General features: G+C 46.1%; 1 protein-coding gene across 1 annotated transcript in view; it reads right to left on the bottom strand.

Annotated features, from left to right (window-relative positions):
* The window catches only part of PRCP (prolylcarboxypeptidase), a 44788-nt gene that overhangs the window by 9560 nt on the left and 17439 nt on the right, over positions 1 to 17789 (bottom strand). Inside the window, exons 2-5 of the mRNA XM_087721016.1 lie at positions 4305 to 4445; positions 3195 to 3296; positions 2189 to 2370; positions 1354 to 1511 (exon numbers count right to left, since the gene is read on the bottom strand). Of these exons, the coding sequence (XP_087577142.1) occupies positions 1354 to 1511; positions 2189 to 2370; positions 3195 to 3296; positions 4305 to 4445 (583 nt within the window). The remainder of the gene's footprint in view (positions 1 to 1353; positions 1512 to 2188; positions 2371 to 3194; positions 3297 to 4304; positions 4446 to 17789) is intronic.

Below are 17789 nucleotides of genomic sequence, written 5' to 3' on the forward strand. Positions count from 1 at the left end.
TTAACCATATGATATATGTATATATATATAATCCATATCTATCATCTATCTATCTATCTATCTATCTATCTATCTATCTATCTATCTATCATCTATCTATCTACTATCTATCATTTATCTATCTATCTATCTATCTATCTATCTATCTATCTATCTATCTATCTATCTATGTATCTATCATCTATATCTATCATCTATCTATCTATCATCTATCTATTATTTATTTCTCTATCATCCACCTCTCTCTCTTTCTCTCATCTATCTATCTATCAACCATATCTCTCTCTATCATGTATCTCTTTATCATCTATTAACCATATGATATATGTATATATATAATCCATATCTATCTATCATCTGTCTGTCTGTCTATCTGTCTGTCTATCTACTATCTACTATCTATCTATCATTTATCTATCTATCATCTATCTATCTATCTATCATCTATCTATCTATCTATCTATCTATCTATCTATCTATCTATCTATCTATCTATCTATCTATCTATCTATCATCTATTATTTATTTCTCTATCATCCACCTCTCTCTCTTTCTCTCATCTATCTATCTATTAACCATATAACCAAAACCAAGATGAGAACTGGTTCTGGGCGGGGCTGACCTGGGTCGCTGCCGGTTCCAGTGACCCAGGCCACCAAACCACTATGGGTTCGGCTGAACCGGTAGGAACCCACAACTGATCTATCTACTATCCATACCTACCTACCTACCTACCTATCGATCTATCATTCATCATCCATCCATAACTATCTATCAATCTATCATCCATCTGTCATCTATCATCCATCCATATTTATCAGTGGAACAGCTTGCCTCCAGAAATCATGGGCGCTCCATCACTGGATGTTTTTAAGAAGCAGTCACTTGTCTAAAATGGTATAGGTACTTCTATTCTATGCTTCTATTCTATGCTATATAATATCTATCTCTATCTCTATCATCTCTATCTCTATCTCTACCTCTATCATCTCAATCTCTATCTCTACCTCTATCATCTCCATCTCCTCCATCATCTCCATCTCCATCCATCCATCCATCCATCCATCCATCCATCCATCCATCCATCACCTATCATCTATCTATCTCTCTATCTAATCTATCTAATCTATCTATCTATCTATCATCTATCTATCTATCTATCTATCTATCTATCTATCTATCTATCTATCTAATTATATAGGTACTTCTAGGTACTTCGCTGGACTAGATGACCTCCAAGGTCCCTTCCAGCTCATTCTATTCTATATCAGACTCAACCTTGACCACTTGGAAGATGAATGGACTTCAACACCCAGAATCCCCCAGCTTAGCAATTACTCGTTAACTTCTTACCTGTGTCAGCAATACGTTTAATGGCCGCCCAGGAATTTCGGATGGTTTCCGAACAGCCAATCCCACTTTTTTTGAAATCTTCGGTCACTATCTTATGAAAGGAACCACAGGGAACCAAGCTGTCGAACTGCCAAATAGGGGCTGACGCAGCCAGAGCTCTGCAAACAAAGAGGCAAAATACAGGTAATACTCGATTTATAATAGTTCACTTAGTGACCATTCAAAGTTATAACCACACTGAAAAAAGGGACAGATGACCATTTTTCACACTTATGTTATCTACATTCGGATGCCCAAAATCACCCAGCCAGGTTTCATGCTTAAGATGGGATTAGAACTCACAGTCTCCTCATGATTGGCCGAAAGTGAATCAGCTAGCTTTCATGCTTAAGGCAGGATTAGAACTCACAATCTCCTCATGATTGGCCGAAAGTCAATCAGCTGGCTTTCATGCTTAAGGCGGATTTGGAACTCACAATCTCCTCATGATTGGCCGAAAGTCAATCAGCTGGCTTTCATGCTTAAGGCGGGATTAGAACTCACAATCTCCTCATGATTGGCCGAAAGTCACCCAGCGGGCTTTCATGTCTAAGGTGGGACTAGAACTCACAGTCTCCTTACGATTAGCCCAAAGTCACCCAGCTGACTTTCATGTCCAAGGTAGGACTTGAATTCATGGACCCCTGCTTTCCAACATGGTGATCGCTAAACTCTGAACCTAAGTAGTAATTGAAGCTAGTAGTAATCAAAAACCACCAACGGAGAAGCTAGATTCAGAAACTAGCTGGTTCCTGTGTGGTTCCATAGAGATAGGGCCCGGTTGCTCCAGACTTACCCAATTACTACGTGAGGATATTTCATTCGGAACCAGGCAGCAAGCATTCCACCATAAGACCCTCCTATAGCTATCACTGGAGTATTCTGCGTTCCAGGAATCGTATTTTTCAAGTGTTGGATAAGTACCGCAAAATCAGCCAGAGCTTGCTGCGAAGTCAGGTAATTCAAATGCTTGGCATCCTGAAACGAGACCACAAAACTTTTGTATGGCGCCCTTAATATATTTACTTACCTTCAGTGCTGGGAGCATGCTGGTTTAACAACCGGTTCAGTGATCGTGTGCTACGTGCCCGCCTGCGACTGATGTACACCCACACAAAACTTACTTTCCATGTTACTTCTGGGGAGCAACACAGCTGAGGCGCGGCAATCCACACTGCTGCGCAAATCAGCTGAAAGGATATAGGTAAGTAAAGCGCAGGGGTGGGGGGGGGCGGGGCGGTCCAAATGATTGTCGGAGCGAACCGGTTCACTCCCAGCTGTTCATCCGAGCTACCGGTTCGCCTAAACTGGTCCGAACCGGCTGAATCCCACCCCCGTCAAAAGAAGAGATTCCTTAGATCAGAGGTCTCCAATCTTGGCAACTTTAAGACTTGTGGACTTCAACTTCTGGGAAATTTTGATTTTGGTTGTCAAAGTCACAAAAGGGGATCACATGAACCCGGGACCAGAGGTCGTATTCAGCAGGTTCTGACCAGTTCTGGGGAACTGGTAGCGGAAATTTTGAGTAGTTCAGAGAACCGGTAAATACCACCACTGCCTGGGACACTGCAACCCTCATGGATATGAGTCAATTGCCAAGCATCTGAATTTCGATCCTATGACCATGGGGAATATTACAACGGTCATAAGCGTGAAAATGGGTCGTAAGTCATTCTTTTCAGTGCCGTCGTAACTTTGAACGGTCACTAAATGAACTACTGGAAGCCGAGGACTACTTGTATAGCTGAGTTCAACGTATGAGCTCAATCTGTGACTACTCTGAATTAGAAGTTGATACTTACGGTGTACGACTTATTTCCAAACGGCAAGGATTCCCCGTAGTATCTGTGTTCGGCAAAAACCAGGATCGCATCCAATTCTTCGGCCACATTCCACATGAAACCCTGGAGTGGAGCAAAGGTGTCAGTTTGTTTTAAAAATAATTCAGTAAAGAATAATCTTCGATCTTTCAAACGTTTATACTGTAAAAAAAAAAAAAGCCTGAAATATTTTAACGGGATATGAGATAATCAATAGAGTAGAATAGAATAGAATAGAATAGAGTAGAATAGAATAGGAAATTTGAATGGAATGGAATTAGGAATAGGAATAGATTAGGGAATGGTAATAGAATAGAATAGAATGTTATGAATAGAATAGAATATAGGAATGGGAATAGAATAGAATATTATGAATAGAATAGAATAGAATAAGGAATGGGAATAGAATGGAACATTATGAACAGAATAGAATAGAATAGGGAATAGAATAGAACAGAATGGAGGAATGGGAATGGAATAGAATATTATGAATAGAATAGAATAGAATGCTATGAATAGAATAGAATAGGGAATGGGAATAGAATGGAACATTATGAACAGAATAGAATAGGGAATAGAATAGAACAGAATGGAAGAATTGGAATGGGAATAGAATAGAATATTATGAATAGAATAGAATGGAATAGGAATATAATATTACGAACAGAATAGAATAGGGAATATAATAGAATGGGAATGGGGATAGAGTAGTATATTATAAATAAAATAGAATAGGAATATAATATTATGAACAGAATAGAATAGAATAGAATAGGGAATAGAATAGAATATTATGAACAGAATAGAATAGGAATAGAATAGAACAGAACTATTGTCACTTTGAATATACACCAATTGGCATACATTAACAATGAAATTTCGTTGCATACAGCTCTTAAAGGGTCGCCACCTGCAATTTTACACATCATAAACATGACAAGATAAAAAAATTAAATGAATACAGAATTCTGTATATGCCCACATATATAATATGACACAGAGAAACAACACAGTCTAGTTATACACGTTTATGGTGAGAAAAACGAATCTTGAGAGTTTACCAGACGGAGGGCATAGGGAACAAAATAGTACCGTATTATTTGCAAACCAGGCGATGTCCCCTTCATTGCCAGTGTAAAAAAGGATTGTCCCCGTGTCTTTCTTCCAGTGCTGGTCTGCGATGAGGTAGCGTTGCTTGAACGTGCGGTCTTCAGCAAAACCAAAGTGATCGATCTGAAACAACATGGGGGAGGGGGAAACCTTAGAGCAGGGGTGTCCGAACTTGGGAACTTTTAAAACTTGTGGACTTTTATGACTTGTGGACTTCAACTCCCAGAATTCCCCAGCCAGCAAGTCCACAAGCCTTAATAGTTCCCAAGTTTGGACAACCCTGCCTTAGAGAATACAAAATAACTGGGTTGGAAGCAGGGGTGGGTTCCTGCAGTCACTACTGCCCGTTCGCTCGTGGACGCGTCCCGCGTGCATGCACTCTTTGCGCGCATGTGCAGTGCAATAATTGCGCATCTGCAGAAACAAAGGTGGCAGTGCCTATGGCGCTGCCCCCAGTTTGGGGGCGGGGCAGCCCTGGGTCGCTGCCGGTTCCAGCGGCCCAGGCTGCCAAACCACTACCGTTTCAGCCGAATTGATCCAAACCTTTAGGAATCCACCACTGGTTGGAAGGGACCTTGGAGGTCTTCTAGTCCAACCCACTGCTCAAGCAGGAGACCTTACACCCTTCCAGGCAAATGGCTGTCCAAACTCCTCTTAAAAGCCTTGGGTGATGGAGAACCTGCAGCTTCTGGAGGCAAGCTGTTCCACTGATAAACTGTTGACGCTAACAGGAAATTCCTCCTTAATTCTACGCTTGATAAGCTTCCATCTACTATTTCTTTTTCTGACCCCCACCCCCAAGTGCTTTGGAAAATAGATTGTCACTCCCCCTTTTCTTGCTATCATGTCACCCTTAGTCCTTCTTTTCATTAGACCTACCCAGTTCCCCCAACCATTTGTCGTATGCTAAGCCGCCAATCCCCTAATCATCTTTGCTGTGTTTTTTTCTCTGCACTCTTTCTATCTAGAGTCTCAACTTTTTTGTAGCATGGTGACCAGAACCGGATGCAATATTCCAAGTGTGGTTTTTACCAAGGCATTATAAAGTGGTACTAATACTTCATCTGATCTTGATTGCATTCCTCTGTTGATGCAGCCTAGGGACTGCATCCTTCATGGACTTCATAAAAAGCAGAGAAAAAGCAAAACAAAAAACTATGGACCGAGGACAGCAATAATGTCCTTTCTGCCTAAATGATATTTATAAGCATCTAGAAATCAATTGCAAAATAGCAGCTGCCAAGGAAACTAGCTGGGAAGTTTTCAAGATGTAAACAAACATGTTGGACACAGATGATGAAGACTGGACAGGAGGAAAAAAGAAAAAGAGACAGCAGATGGAGCTGTAAGGTAACTTAAATCTCTTTTGCTCCATGTTCTTACTTTATCAGGGCTTATCAGAGACTTTAGAGTTAAAGCATGCAAGACTGCTGGGATATGGTGTTTTGTTAAAATGGTGGGTAACCTTGCTTGTTTTAGCCCAATCCAAGCCAATTACCTCCCAAAGACCTATTAGATCCCACAGACTAGGTCTCCTCCGAGTTCCATCTGCTGGCCAGTGTCGACTGGCAACTCCCCGGGGGAGAGCCTTCTCTGTGGTTGCTCCGGCCCTCTGGAACAATCTCCCCGTTGAGATCCGGACCCTCACCACCCTTCTGGCTTTCCGCAAAGCAATTAAGACCTGGCTGTTCCGGCAAGCCTGGGGCTGTTGAATTTTCCAGCCCCATCAGAGGGTATGACTGTTGTTGTTTTTAATGTGTTTGTCTTTTATTTTTATTCTGTATCCCCTTCCCTTTTTGATTGTGAGCCGCCCTGAGTCTCTCAGGAATAGGGCGGCATACAAACTGAATCAATCAATCAATCAATCAAATCAATCAATCACTTCAAACTTAATTCCTTAAACTACTAAGGACTCTGGGGGAAAAATATTCAGAATGCACAGCTGATGATGATCGGACATATTCTAATGCATCTTCCAGACCTTAAAGGAACTTCAAACCAATAGATAGTCCTTAGTTTACAACCACAATTGAGCCCAAAATTTATGTTGCTAAATGAGAAATGTGTTAGGAGAGTTTTGCCTGCATTTTATGACTTTTCTTGCCACCTTTGTTAAGTGAATCACTCATTGTCTTCATTTAACGACCCCATAATCCCTTGTGGGGTGGACATTGGGAAACATAATGGAGCTTAGCAGAATGTTTTAATGGCCCAATGCCCTTCCTGTCACCAATACGGAGTTTTGTTCAGCAGATGTATTATTCTCATTGCGCCCAGAGAGAGAAATATATGCCTCTACCTAGGATCGAACTCATAGCTTCCTGATTGTGAAGCAAAAGCTCCACCTCTAGGCCACTTTGTTATGTGAATCACAGCGGTCGTTAAAATAGTAACAGGGTTGTTAAGTGAATCAGGCTTCCCCATGGGCTTGGTTTATCCAAAAAATCACAAAAAGGTGATCGCATGACCCCTGGGACACTGCAACGGTCGTAAATGTGAGTCAATCGCTAAGTATCTGAATGTAAGTCACGTTGAACGTGGGGATGCTGCGACAGTCCTGTGTGTGGAAAATGGTCATAAGTCACTTTTTTTCCAATGTCATCGTAAGTTTGAACAGCCACATAAGCAAACTGTTATAAGTTGAGGACTACCTGTTATTGATGGGCTCCATGTCACCCCGGAGTCCTCAGGTCCATTGGCCAAACCATATATTCAGGGCCTTTCGAAAGAGCGTCAAAGTGGGAGGCCAATATTATTTCCACAGGGAAATAATGTTAAGGATGTTACACAGGAAGGGAGCCACCACGGTAAAGGCCCTTCTTCATCCAGACAAAGTTCCGTAAGAGAGGGGACCCTTAACATTCCCTGACTCCCTGCTCTGGTGGGTCTGGTAGATGTGACCATGGAAAGATGGTCCTTCAAATAACCTGGTCTCAAAGCCATGTAGGGCTTTACAGGTGACACCCAGAAGCTTGAATTGGGACCGCCGGGAAGCCAGTCAGAAACCAATGCAGTTTGAGAAAGGTGACATGTGTGCAAACCTATAGCCAAGCAGTCCGCTGCACTGTTCAGAACCAATGGAAGCTTCCGGATAGTTTTCAAGGGCAGCCCCTTGCGAAACGCATTACAGTAGTCCAGACAGGCGGTGACTATGGTTTGGATGATGGTGAGCAGGTCTTGTTTTGATTTTTTCCTATAACACAATGACTGCTTTATTATATCACTAGCAATTAAGACACACGAAGGGAAGGAAAAGGAGAGAGAAAAGGAAAAGGAGAGAGGAAAGAAAGGGAAAAGTGGAAAGGAGAGAAAAATAGAATGGAGAAAGGGAAGGGAAAAGAAGAGAGGAAAAGAAAGGTAGTGTGGAAGGGAAATAGAGTGGGGAGGAAAATAAAGTGGAGAAAAGGAAGGGAAGGGAAAAGGAAAAAGGAAAAAGGAAAAGAAAGGGAGAGTGGAAAGGAGAGAAAAATAAAGTGGAGAAAAGGAAGGAAAGGAAAAGGAGAGAGGAAAGGAAAGGAAAATAGAGTGGAGGTAGGGAAGGGAAGGAAAGGAAAGGGGGAGTGGAAAGGAAAGGGAGAATGGAAAGGAGAGGAAAATAGAATGGAGGAAAGGAACGGAAGGAAAGGGAAAAAGAGAGAAAAAGAAAAGGAGAGTGGAAAGGAGAGGAAAATAAAGTGGAGAAAAGGAAGGGAAGGAAAGGGGGAGTAGAAAGGAAATAGAGTGGAAAGGAGAGGAAAATAAAGTGGAGAAAAGGAAGGGAAGGAAAGGAGAAAGGAGAAAGGAGAGGAAAATAGTGGAGGAAGGGAAGGGGGGAGTGGAAAGGAAAGGGAGAATGGAAAGGAGAGGAAAATAGAATGGAGGAAAGGAAGGGAAGGGAAGGAAAAGAAAGGAAAGGGGGAGTGGAAAGGAAAGAAAGAATAGAAAGGAGAGGAAAATAGAATGGAGGAGAGGAAGGGAAGGGAAAAGGAGAGTATAAAGGAGAGGAATAAAGTGGAGAAAAGAATGGGAAGGGAAGGGAAAAGGAGAGAGGAAAAGAAAGAGAGAGTGGAAAGGAGAGGAAAATAGAGTGGAGGAAGGGAAGGGCAGGACCAGACAAGAAGAAATGAAGCCACTCTGAAAAAGACTTTCCCCTTCACACAATCAGGAAACTAGCTTCTAAATACAGTCAGTCTTTCCTCCAGGTGTTCAGGAAAGAGCAGCCGGTTTTAGCAGCCCACTAACAACTTGGAACAAAAATAGCAGTTTCCAAACACTCTAAAAAAGCAGAAGTGGAAAGGGAGCGAAAGCCGAGCTGCTCATCTCTGTGGGCAAAATTCATCATCCCAGCTAGGAAGGCAGAAGCACCAGATGGCAAAACCTAGCTTCATTGACCCTCATGTACGAAAGACACAGGTGTGCAGGAGTCAGCAAAAACAGAGAGAAAATTGTCCTCGCAGATTAGGGGGGGGAAAACAGAACACAATCTATTTACTACCTTATGCAAGGTACAAGTAATCCACCAATTACCACCATTGTGTTTAATGACCGGTTGAAGTTGCAACGGCCCGGAAAAAGTGACTGATGACCATTTCCCCCACTTACTATGATCGTTGCACCATCTCCATTAATCACGTGTTTTGCATTTGGATGTTTGACAGCCGACTCGTATTTATGACGGTTGCAGTGACCCAGGCCCACATGGTCCCCTTTTGTGAAGCAAAGTCAACGGGGAAACCAGTTTCACCCCCCCCCCTTCTACCAGAGATAGGCTTCCCTCCCTCCCTCTTTGGACTCTTTGGACTCCTTTGATCCTGGAAATGTCATCAAAAGAAGCTGCTGAAATGAACACACTTACCAGACTTCTTGCTACTATGGTTAACTCCCCGGTTCATACCATTGCAGCTGACTCCCGAACTCACTTTACCCCCCAGCCCCTCCCCCCCCTGGACTACACTGAACTTTTCAGAAGAGCCCCCCCTCAAGGTAGGCCCTCCCTTAGGAGAGGGCAGAAGGCACCTTTGGACTACCTTAAACTGAACATTGTGTCTATGAGCCCGTGCAATTTTTAAACTTTTAAATTTTAAATTTTTACTTTAATACGGTATGTTGAGTGCATGGGATTGCTTGGGATGATATGAATGATCTCACTTTTATTACTATTACTGTTGTAACTTTGTGTTTTAAATATTTTGTGAGGATTGTTTGAGTGAGAGTTTGGGTATGACTGATTCGGAGGACCTGCCGGGGTATACGGGGGTCATCGGGGTGGTTGGGGGGACCACAACCACGGGTGAGGGTCGGAGCATTGCGGTCATGACAGGGAGAGGCAGATACGGCGGGGACTTTAGGGCAGGCCATCATCGGGGAAGGAGGGCTCGCTGTGTCATAGAGATCCCTCCTTCCGGCCCTAGGAGTCCCACTCCAAGGCCAGATGGCGCGGGTGTTCAGGACCCTGGTCTCAGGCTGCTGTCGCTAAATGCCAGGTCTGTTGTTCATAAGGCCCCCCTCATCCGGGACTTGATGACTGATGAGGGCGCAGACCTGGCATGTATTACTGAAACATGGCTGGGCCCTGAGGGAGGAGTCCCCCTCGTCGAGATGTGCCCAGCCGGATTTCAGGTGCTACACCAGCCAAGAGCCCAGGGAAGGGGTGGCGGTGTGGCTATCGTAGTCCGGGAGTCTTTAGTACCTCGTAGGATCCCTGCTCCGGAGCTTGTCGGGTGTGAGTCCCTGCTAGTGAAGCTGGACCTCAAGGGTCAAGTGGGTCTGCTGCTTACGTACCTGCCTCCCAACTACGTTGCAGCAGCCCTCCCCTCGCTCCTCGAGTCAGTAGCCGAGCTGGCGGTTGAGTTCCCTAGACTTATAGTTCTGGGGGACTTTAACTTGCCTTCGCTCGGTGAACACTCTGATGGAGCGCAGGAGTTCATGGCTTCCATGACAGCCATGGGCTTGACTCAAGTAATTCGAGGCCCAACTCACTCAGCGGGTCACACGCTTGACCTCGTATTCCTCTCGGAGCAGTGGAGTTACGATCTTGGTCTAAGGGGTAATGAGATCATACCCCTGTCGTGGTCAGACCACTACCTACTGAGGCTAGACTTCCGGAGGCCAAACCTCCACCGTAGGGAGGAGGAACCGACCAGCTGGTTTCGCCCCAAGCGACTGATGGATCCTGTTAGGTTCCAGACGGAGCTTGGGGTTATTCCTGATACCCTCGCCCACAGTTCGGCGGAGACCCTCGTCGCTGCCTGGCACTCGGCAGCTTCGGAGTCTCTCGACCGGATTGCGCCGCTACGGCCCCTCCGGGTCAGCGGCCCCCGGAGGCCTCCTTGGTTTACTGAGGAGCTCCGGGAGGTAAAGCGCCGGAGGAGACGCCTAGAGCACTCGTGGAGGTCCGATAGGTCCGAGTCGAAACGGGCACTTCTGACAGCATGCACCAAGGAGTATATTCGGACCCTAAGAACAACAAAAAGAACATACATTGCCTCCTTGGTAGCGTCCGCCGAGTCCCGCCCAGCCGCCCTGTTTAGGATAACCCGCTCCCTCCTAAATAGGAGGGAGACGGGGGACTCCTTACAGGGTAAGGCTGAGGAATATGTCCAGTTCTTGGCGGACAAAGTTGCCCGGTTTCGAGCGGACCTGGACTCCACCCCAGTAGATCCAGCCGAGACACAAGGAGAAAACTTGGCAAACCATCTCTGGGTTGAGTTTCAGGAAGTTGCCTCTGGGGATGTGGACAAGGCTATGCGAGCTGTGAGTGCCTCCACCTGCATACTGGACCCGTGTCCCTCCTGGCTGGTTGCCAACAGCAGTGAGGTGACACGAGGCTGGATCCAGGCGGTTGTTACCGCTTCTCTTCGGGAGGGGTACTTTCCCACCGCGCTTAAGACAGCGGTGGTGAGACCCCTCCTGAAGAAGCCGTCTCTGGATCCAGCTATTCTTAATAACTATCGTCCAGTCTCCAACCTTCCCTTTGTAGGGAAGGTTGTTGAGAAGGTGGTGGCTCTCCAGCTTCAGCGTACCTTGGAGGAAGCTAACTATCTTGACCCCTTCCAGTCTGGCTTCAGACCCGGTTACAGCACAGAAACCGCTTTGGTCGCATTGACTGATGATCTCTGGAGAGCTAGGGATGGAGGCCATGCTTCCATCCTAGTTCTCCTTGACCTCTCAGCGGCTTTCGATACCATCGACCATGGTATCCTTCTGCGACGACTGCGGGAGATAGGGGTGGGCGGCACTGTCTTGCAGTGGTTCTCCTCCTATCTCTCGGACAGGTCGCAGTCGGTGTTAGTGGGGGGGCAGAGATCGTCCCTGAGGCCCCTAACCTATGGGGTGCCGCAGGGGTCGGTCCTATCCCCCCTACTATTTAACATTTACATGAAACCGCTGGGCGAGATCATCCGAAGGCACGGGATAAAATATCACCAATATGCGGACGATACACAGTTGTATCTGTCCGCCCCGTGCCAACTCAATGAAGCGGTGGACGTGATGAACCGGGGACTGGAAGCCGTTAAAGACTGGATGAGAGCGAACAAGCTGATACTCAACCCAGACAAGACCGAGTGGCTGTTGTGTTTCCCTCCCAAAAATTTGACCACCATACCATCACTCAGGCTGGGGGGACAAAATTTAAACCCCTCAGAAAGGGCCCGCAACTTGGGAGTCCTCCTGGATTCACAGCTAACTTTTGACCACCATCTCTCAGCTGTGACCAGGGGGGCATTTGCCCAGGTTCGCCTGGTGCGCCAGTTGCGGCCCTACCTGAATCGGGAGGCCCTCACAACAGTCACTCGAGCCCTTGTGATCTCTAGGCTGGAATACTGTAATGTGCTCTACATGGGGCTGCCCTTGAAGAGCATCCGAAGACTTCAGCTAGTCCAGAATGCGGCCGCGCGAGTGATCGTGGGCGCACCACGGTTCGCCCACATAACACCGATCCTCCGTGAGCTGCACTGGCTACCTGTTGGTCTCCGGGTGCACTTCAAGGTCTTACTCACCACCTATAAAGCGCTCCATGGTAGTGGATCTGGCTATTTGAGAGACCGCCTTCTGCCAATTACCTCCCTGCGTCCCATCAGATCGCATAGAGTTGGCCTCCTCCGTATTCCATCCGCCAGTCAGTGCCGACTGGCGACTACTCGGAGGAGAGCCTTCTCTGTTGCGGCTCCGACACTATGGAACAATCTCCCCGTGGAGATTCGTACCCTCACCACCGTCCAGGCCTTCCGTACAGCCCTCAAGAACTGGCTAACCCGTCAGGCCTGGGGATAATCTTATTTTGCCCCTCCCGAATGCTGAGTGAATGTTGAGTTTTATAGTTTAATTTACTTTGTGCACATTTCTTTCTTTTTTTGTATTGTCCTACACTCCCCTTCCTTTTTTGATTGTAAGCCGCCCTGAGTCCCCTCAGGGAAAAGGGCGGCCTATAAATAAACTACAACAACAACAACAACAACCGCGTGGCTAACTTTAACAACCGCAGCGATTCACTTAACAATTGTGGCAAGGGAGTCTGTAAAATTTAGCTAAACTCATTTAGCTAAATGGTGGACTTCAGCTCCCAGAATTCTCCAGTCTGAATGACCGGCTGGAGAATTCTGGGAGCCGAAGTCTACTTGTCTTAAAGTTCCTAAGGTTGAGAAACACTGTTCTATAGCTCAATACATGCCATCAGTCCAGGGCAGGGGGTGTCAAACTTGATTTCATTTAGGACCGCTTCAGGGTTATTTTTTACCGGGGGTGGCGGTGGCGGAGTGGGCGTGGCCAGGGGGTATGTGGCCAACTCACCATCACCCATGTCGGGGGGGCGCCTGTGGCGGTCCAAGCACTCTGCCAGAGAAAATGGGCTCCTGAGCTCTGTTTTCCCTGGCAGAGGCACCATGGACAGACCCACCAGTGGTGGGTTGCAGGCGGTACGCCCTGGTACGGGCATACCGGAGCCTGCCCGGAACACCGGATACCCTTCTGGTACGGTGCTCCTTACCTGTCTTTTAAGGCTTCTGCGCTTCCGCATATGGCATGTACAGCGCCTGCGTGATGCTCCGCTGAGCAGCTGGAGCATTGCGGAGGCTCCCGGAGGCGGTAAGACGCATGCACACGCTGCACGCATCCATGTGGATGCCGCCGGGCCTGTTCCAACCATACCGGTTGGAACGGGATCCGGATCCTATCACTGGGCTGGTCTTCTACTGTTTCCAGGGCAGCCCTGTGGGCCGATCCGGCCCCTGGGCCTTGAGTTTGACACCCCTGGTCTAGGGAGAATAAATTCCTTGCTTCTAAACATTAGCCTGATATACTCATCTCTACATACTCTACATCAGGGGTCCTCAAACTTTTTAAACAGAGGGCCAATTCACAGTCCCTCAGACTGTTGGGGGGCAGGACTGGGGGGGGGCATGGCTAGGTGGTCAAGTGACTGGGTGGGCATGGTCAATTTAGCAGTCCATTAAACAATACACACAAATTAAACTTTTATTTGTTATCCTCCTGGGGGTGGAAAGAATTTAGTGAAGGGATGTGGCTGCCTTGCGGGGGGGTTGAGGGGCTTCTGGTGTGTATGTGTCCCTCCCTCCCTCTGGAGGCTGGGGAGGACAAAAACGGGCCCATTTTTGGCCTCCTTGGCTTCCAAAATCAAAGCCATTTTTGGCCTCCTGGGACCTCCATGTGTCCCGTTTTTGGCCTCCTGGGCCTCCAGAAGGCAGGTGGGGGCCAGCGGGCCAGATTAATGGCTTCAGCGGGCCGTATCCAGCCCACAGGCCGTAGTTTGAGGATCCCTGCTCTACCGACTCAATAAAGAGAGATCCAACCTAGAAGAGAATTTTTCTGACAGTGAGAACAATTCATCAGTGGAACAACTTGCCTCCCGAAGTTGTAAATGCTCCAACATCGGAGGCTTTTAAGAAAAGACAGGAGAGCCGTTTGCAACGAGGGTGTCCTGCTTTTACAGGGTGTTGGACTCGAAGACCTCCAAAGTCCCTTGGTTCACTGACAAATGCGCGCTTGACAAAAGCGTGCTGACAAAATCGCGGTTAGAAAAGCGGGAGTCCAAAATCACGCCGACGAATGAGCACAGAAGCGCGCCGACAAAAGCACGCCGATAGAAGCTTACCCTAAACATAACCCTAAACCTAACCCTAAACCTAACCCTAACCCTAACCCTAACCCTAACCCTAACCCTAAACCTAACCCTAAACCTAACCCTTACCTTAACCATAATGGCACTTCTGTCAGCGCTCTTTTGTCGGCGCGCCTTTGTGGGCGCGCTGTCGACATTGTGGTTTTATCGCCGCGGTTTTGTCGGTGCACTGTTGTCGGGCGCGCATTTGTCGGGTCACAAAGTCCCTTCCAACTCTGTTAGTCTGTTAAAGCACCTGAAGGCTGGACAAGAAGCAGTGGATGGGAAATAATCAAGGAGAGAACCAGCCAAGAACTCGGGAGACATTTTCTGACAGTGAGAAAAATCCATTGGTGGAACAGCTTGCCACGTGAAATTGTGGGTGAAATTGTGGAAAACCCTGGAGGTTTTCAAGAAGAGCCATTAGTCCAGAATGGTAGAGGGTCTCCTGCTTGAGCAGGGGGTTGGACTAGAAGACCTCCAAGGTCCCTTCCAACCCTATTGTTCTACGTTCTATCCCAGCCACAGTCTCCCCTCACCCATTTCACTGAGCCGCTTCACAAAAGGAAAAACGAGGCCTCCTTGTGTAGAGAAAACATATCAAATCAGCCTTAACTCCTGGCAATAATTCTTTGCTCTGGCTATGCAACCTGGTGACAGCAGCTGTTTTTCAAAGTATCGTCTTTCGCCCATTTCAAAAGGGCCGAAGGAAAGAAGAAAGGAAATGGTGTCATCTTTTGTCTTGTGGCAAACCAGCTCGGGTGTTGTTGTCGTTGTCTGTTGTTTTTCTGAGTTCCCACTTTTTCCGTAGTCACTTCCCTTCTACCGAGTCCCCCCAAAAATCCCTCAAGTCTCCTTTTCCCCAAACACAGGAACACAGAATCAGCCATGCAAGTTAGCATTTTTGTGGCTTGTTTTTAATGTCATGAGACATTCCCACTTTCAGAAACAGCCCCAGGGGAATATCAGTGTGTATGAAATATCCCTAATTATTGACGGATATCACCCAAGTTCATCCTGAGCACAGTATTTCCTGCTAAAGGCCGCCCAACCTCCAGGCTGGAAATTCACAAGGCAGTCTGCTGAGAATAGCCAATATCCCTTTCCTTATAGAATAAGAGTTGGAAGGGTCCTTGGAGGTCTTCTAGTCCAACCCCCTGCTCAGGCAGGAAACCCTATACCATTTCACACAAATAATTGTCTAATAATCTCGTCTTAAAAACTTCCAGTCTTGGGAGCGTTCACAACTCAAGCCAGTTGTTCCACCGATTAATGTGGAACAAATAATTAACTTGATTGTGTGAAGCCTTTCAATCTAACCCCGGCTTCACAGATACTTGCAAAGAGTTTTCTTAGCTATATCTTTCCCAAGCCAGCTCGGATTTCTTGATGGCCTCCTATCCAAAGGTTAACCTTGTTTTCTTGACATTAGTCACTTTTGTCCTCTTTCCTTCCCCACCCCCAAAAAAGTTAAAATACTTCCCTCCAAAAGATTTTTTTTTACAAAAACAGACAAAAAACCCCAAACAATATGTTTTAAAAATGCGTTAAAAATCCCCTTCCTCTTTACCGAACTCTTAATGAACTCCTAAACTTAACCTATTTAACTCCTTGCTTAATTTAAGCCTTCCAAATCTGTTACTGTTCTATTCCTATGCTTTAATTCCCCAAAGATATTTTTCTCCCCTAAAGTATTCTAAAAGAATAAGTTAGGGAATACTTTCTAACTTTAGAAAGTATTCTAAAAAAATAATAGGGAAAATTCCAGAAAGGAATAGATGGGCTCCCACAATTTCTAGAGGCAAGCTGCTCCATTGATTAACCGTTGTGTCCTTGTCTGGATATTTCTTCTTAGTTTTAGGTTAAATCTTTCTTTAAAGATCTTCCCACCTGCTGTTTCTTGTCCTGTCTTCTGCTTTGGAGAATAAGTCTAACCCCTCTTCTCTAAGCCCCTCAAGTACCAGAAGACAGCTATGATATCACCCATCCTCCTTTTCTTCATAAGGCTAGGCATCCATAGCTCTCTCAATTGTATTCATCATACAGTTCAACTTCCAACCTCTAATCATCTTTCTTCTTCTCTTCTCTTCTCCTTCTCTTCTCTTCCCATCCCTTTTTCTTCCCTTCCCTTTCTCTTCTCCTTCTCTTCCCTTCCCAGCCTTTTGTTCTTATCTTCTCTTCCCTTCCCTTTCTCTTCTCCTTCCCTTCCCATCCTTTTCTCTTCCCTTCCCTTTCTCTTCTCCTTCTCTTCCCATCCCTTTCTCTTCCCTTCACATCCAATCCCTTTCTCTTCCCTTCCTTTCCCATCCCATCCCTTTCTCTTCTTCCCTTTCTCTTTTCCTTCTCCTCCCTTTCTCTTCTCTTCCCTTTCTCTTCCCATCCCTTTCTCTTCCCTTCCCTTTCTCTTATCCTTCCCTTCCCTTCCCTTTCTCTTATCCTTCCCATCCTTTTCTCTTCCCTTCCCAACCTTTCTCTTCCCTTCCCTTCCCCTTCTCATCCTTTCTTCTTCTCTTCCCTTTCTCTTCTCCTTCTCCTTCTCTTCCCTTCCCATCCTTTTCTCTTCTCTTCCCTTTTCCTTCCCTTCCCATCACTTTCTTTTCTTCCCTTCCCTTTCTCTTCTCCTCTTCTCTTCCCATCCTTCTCTTCTCTTCCCCTTCTCCTTCTCTTCCCATCCCTTCCTCTTCCCTTCCCATCCCATCCTCTTCTCTTCCCTTTCCCTTCTCCTTCTCTTCCCATTCCTTCCTCTTCTTTTCCCTTCCCTTTCTCTTATCCTTCCCTTCCCATCCTTTTCTCTTCTCTTCCCTTCCCCTTCTCATCCTTTCTTCTTCTCTTCTCTTCCCTTCTCCTCCTCTTCCCCTTCTCCTACCTATGGGCTTCTTTCAAGATAGTTTTTTTTCAATATTCCCCAATTGTGTTCCTCCGGCATCACATACAATATTCTATTTTTCCTTACTTCTCTGTCATTTCAACTCCCTACCCAACCTGCCACAATGACACCAACGATGCTGCCTACATGCTCCTTCCTTGAGGATAAGCTTCCAGTAGTAATTACTACTGAGTATTCATCAGAGTAGGCGGGCTGCGCATACCTTATAGAAATAACCTTACAGCAACACCTTCTTTCTTATACCAAATTTATTTTCTATTTATGTAATGAGAGGCTGGGTGTGTATTTTGACCATTCCAAGGATGATGTAATGGTTAAATGTTGTGAGAATTCATTTCAGGTCACCTTTAGCAACCTTTTCTGACCTAGGCTACCTGAGAAAACATACCGTATTTTCTGGAGTATAAGACACACTGGAGTATAAGATGCGCCAAGATTTTGAAGAGGCAAATTTTTTTTTAAAAAGGTTTTGCACTCTGCAGAC

This window comes from Thamnophis sirtalis, unplaced genomic scaffold, assembly GCF_051295495.1.
Source record: "Thamnophis sirtalis isolate CommonGarterSnake01/CBP01778 unplaced genomic scaffold, rThaSir2_p1.2 scaffold_8, whole genome shotgun sequence".
Lineage (NCBI taxonomy): Eukaryota > Metazoa > Chordata > Lepidosauria > Squamata > Natricidae > Thamnophis > Thamnophis sirtalis.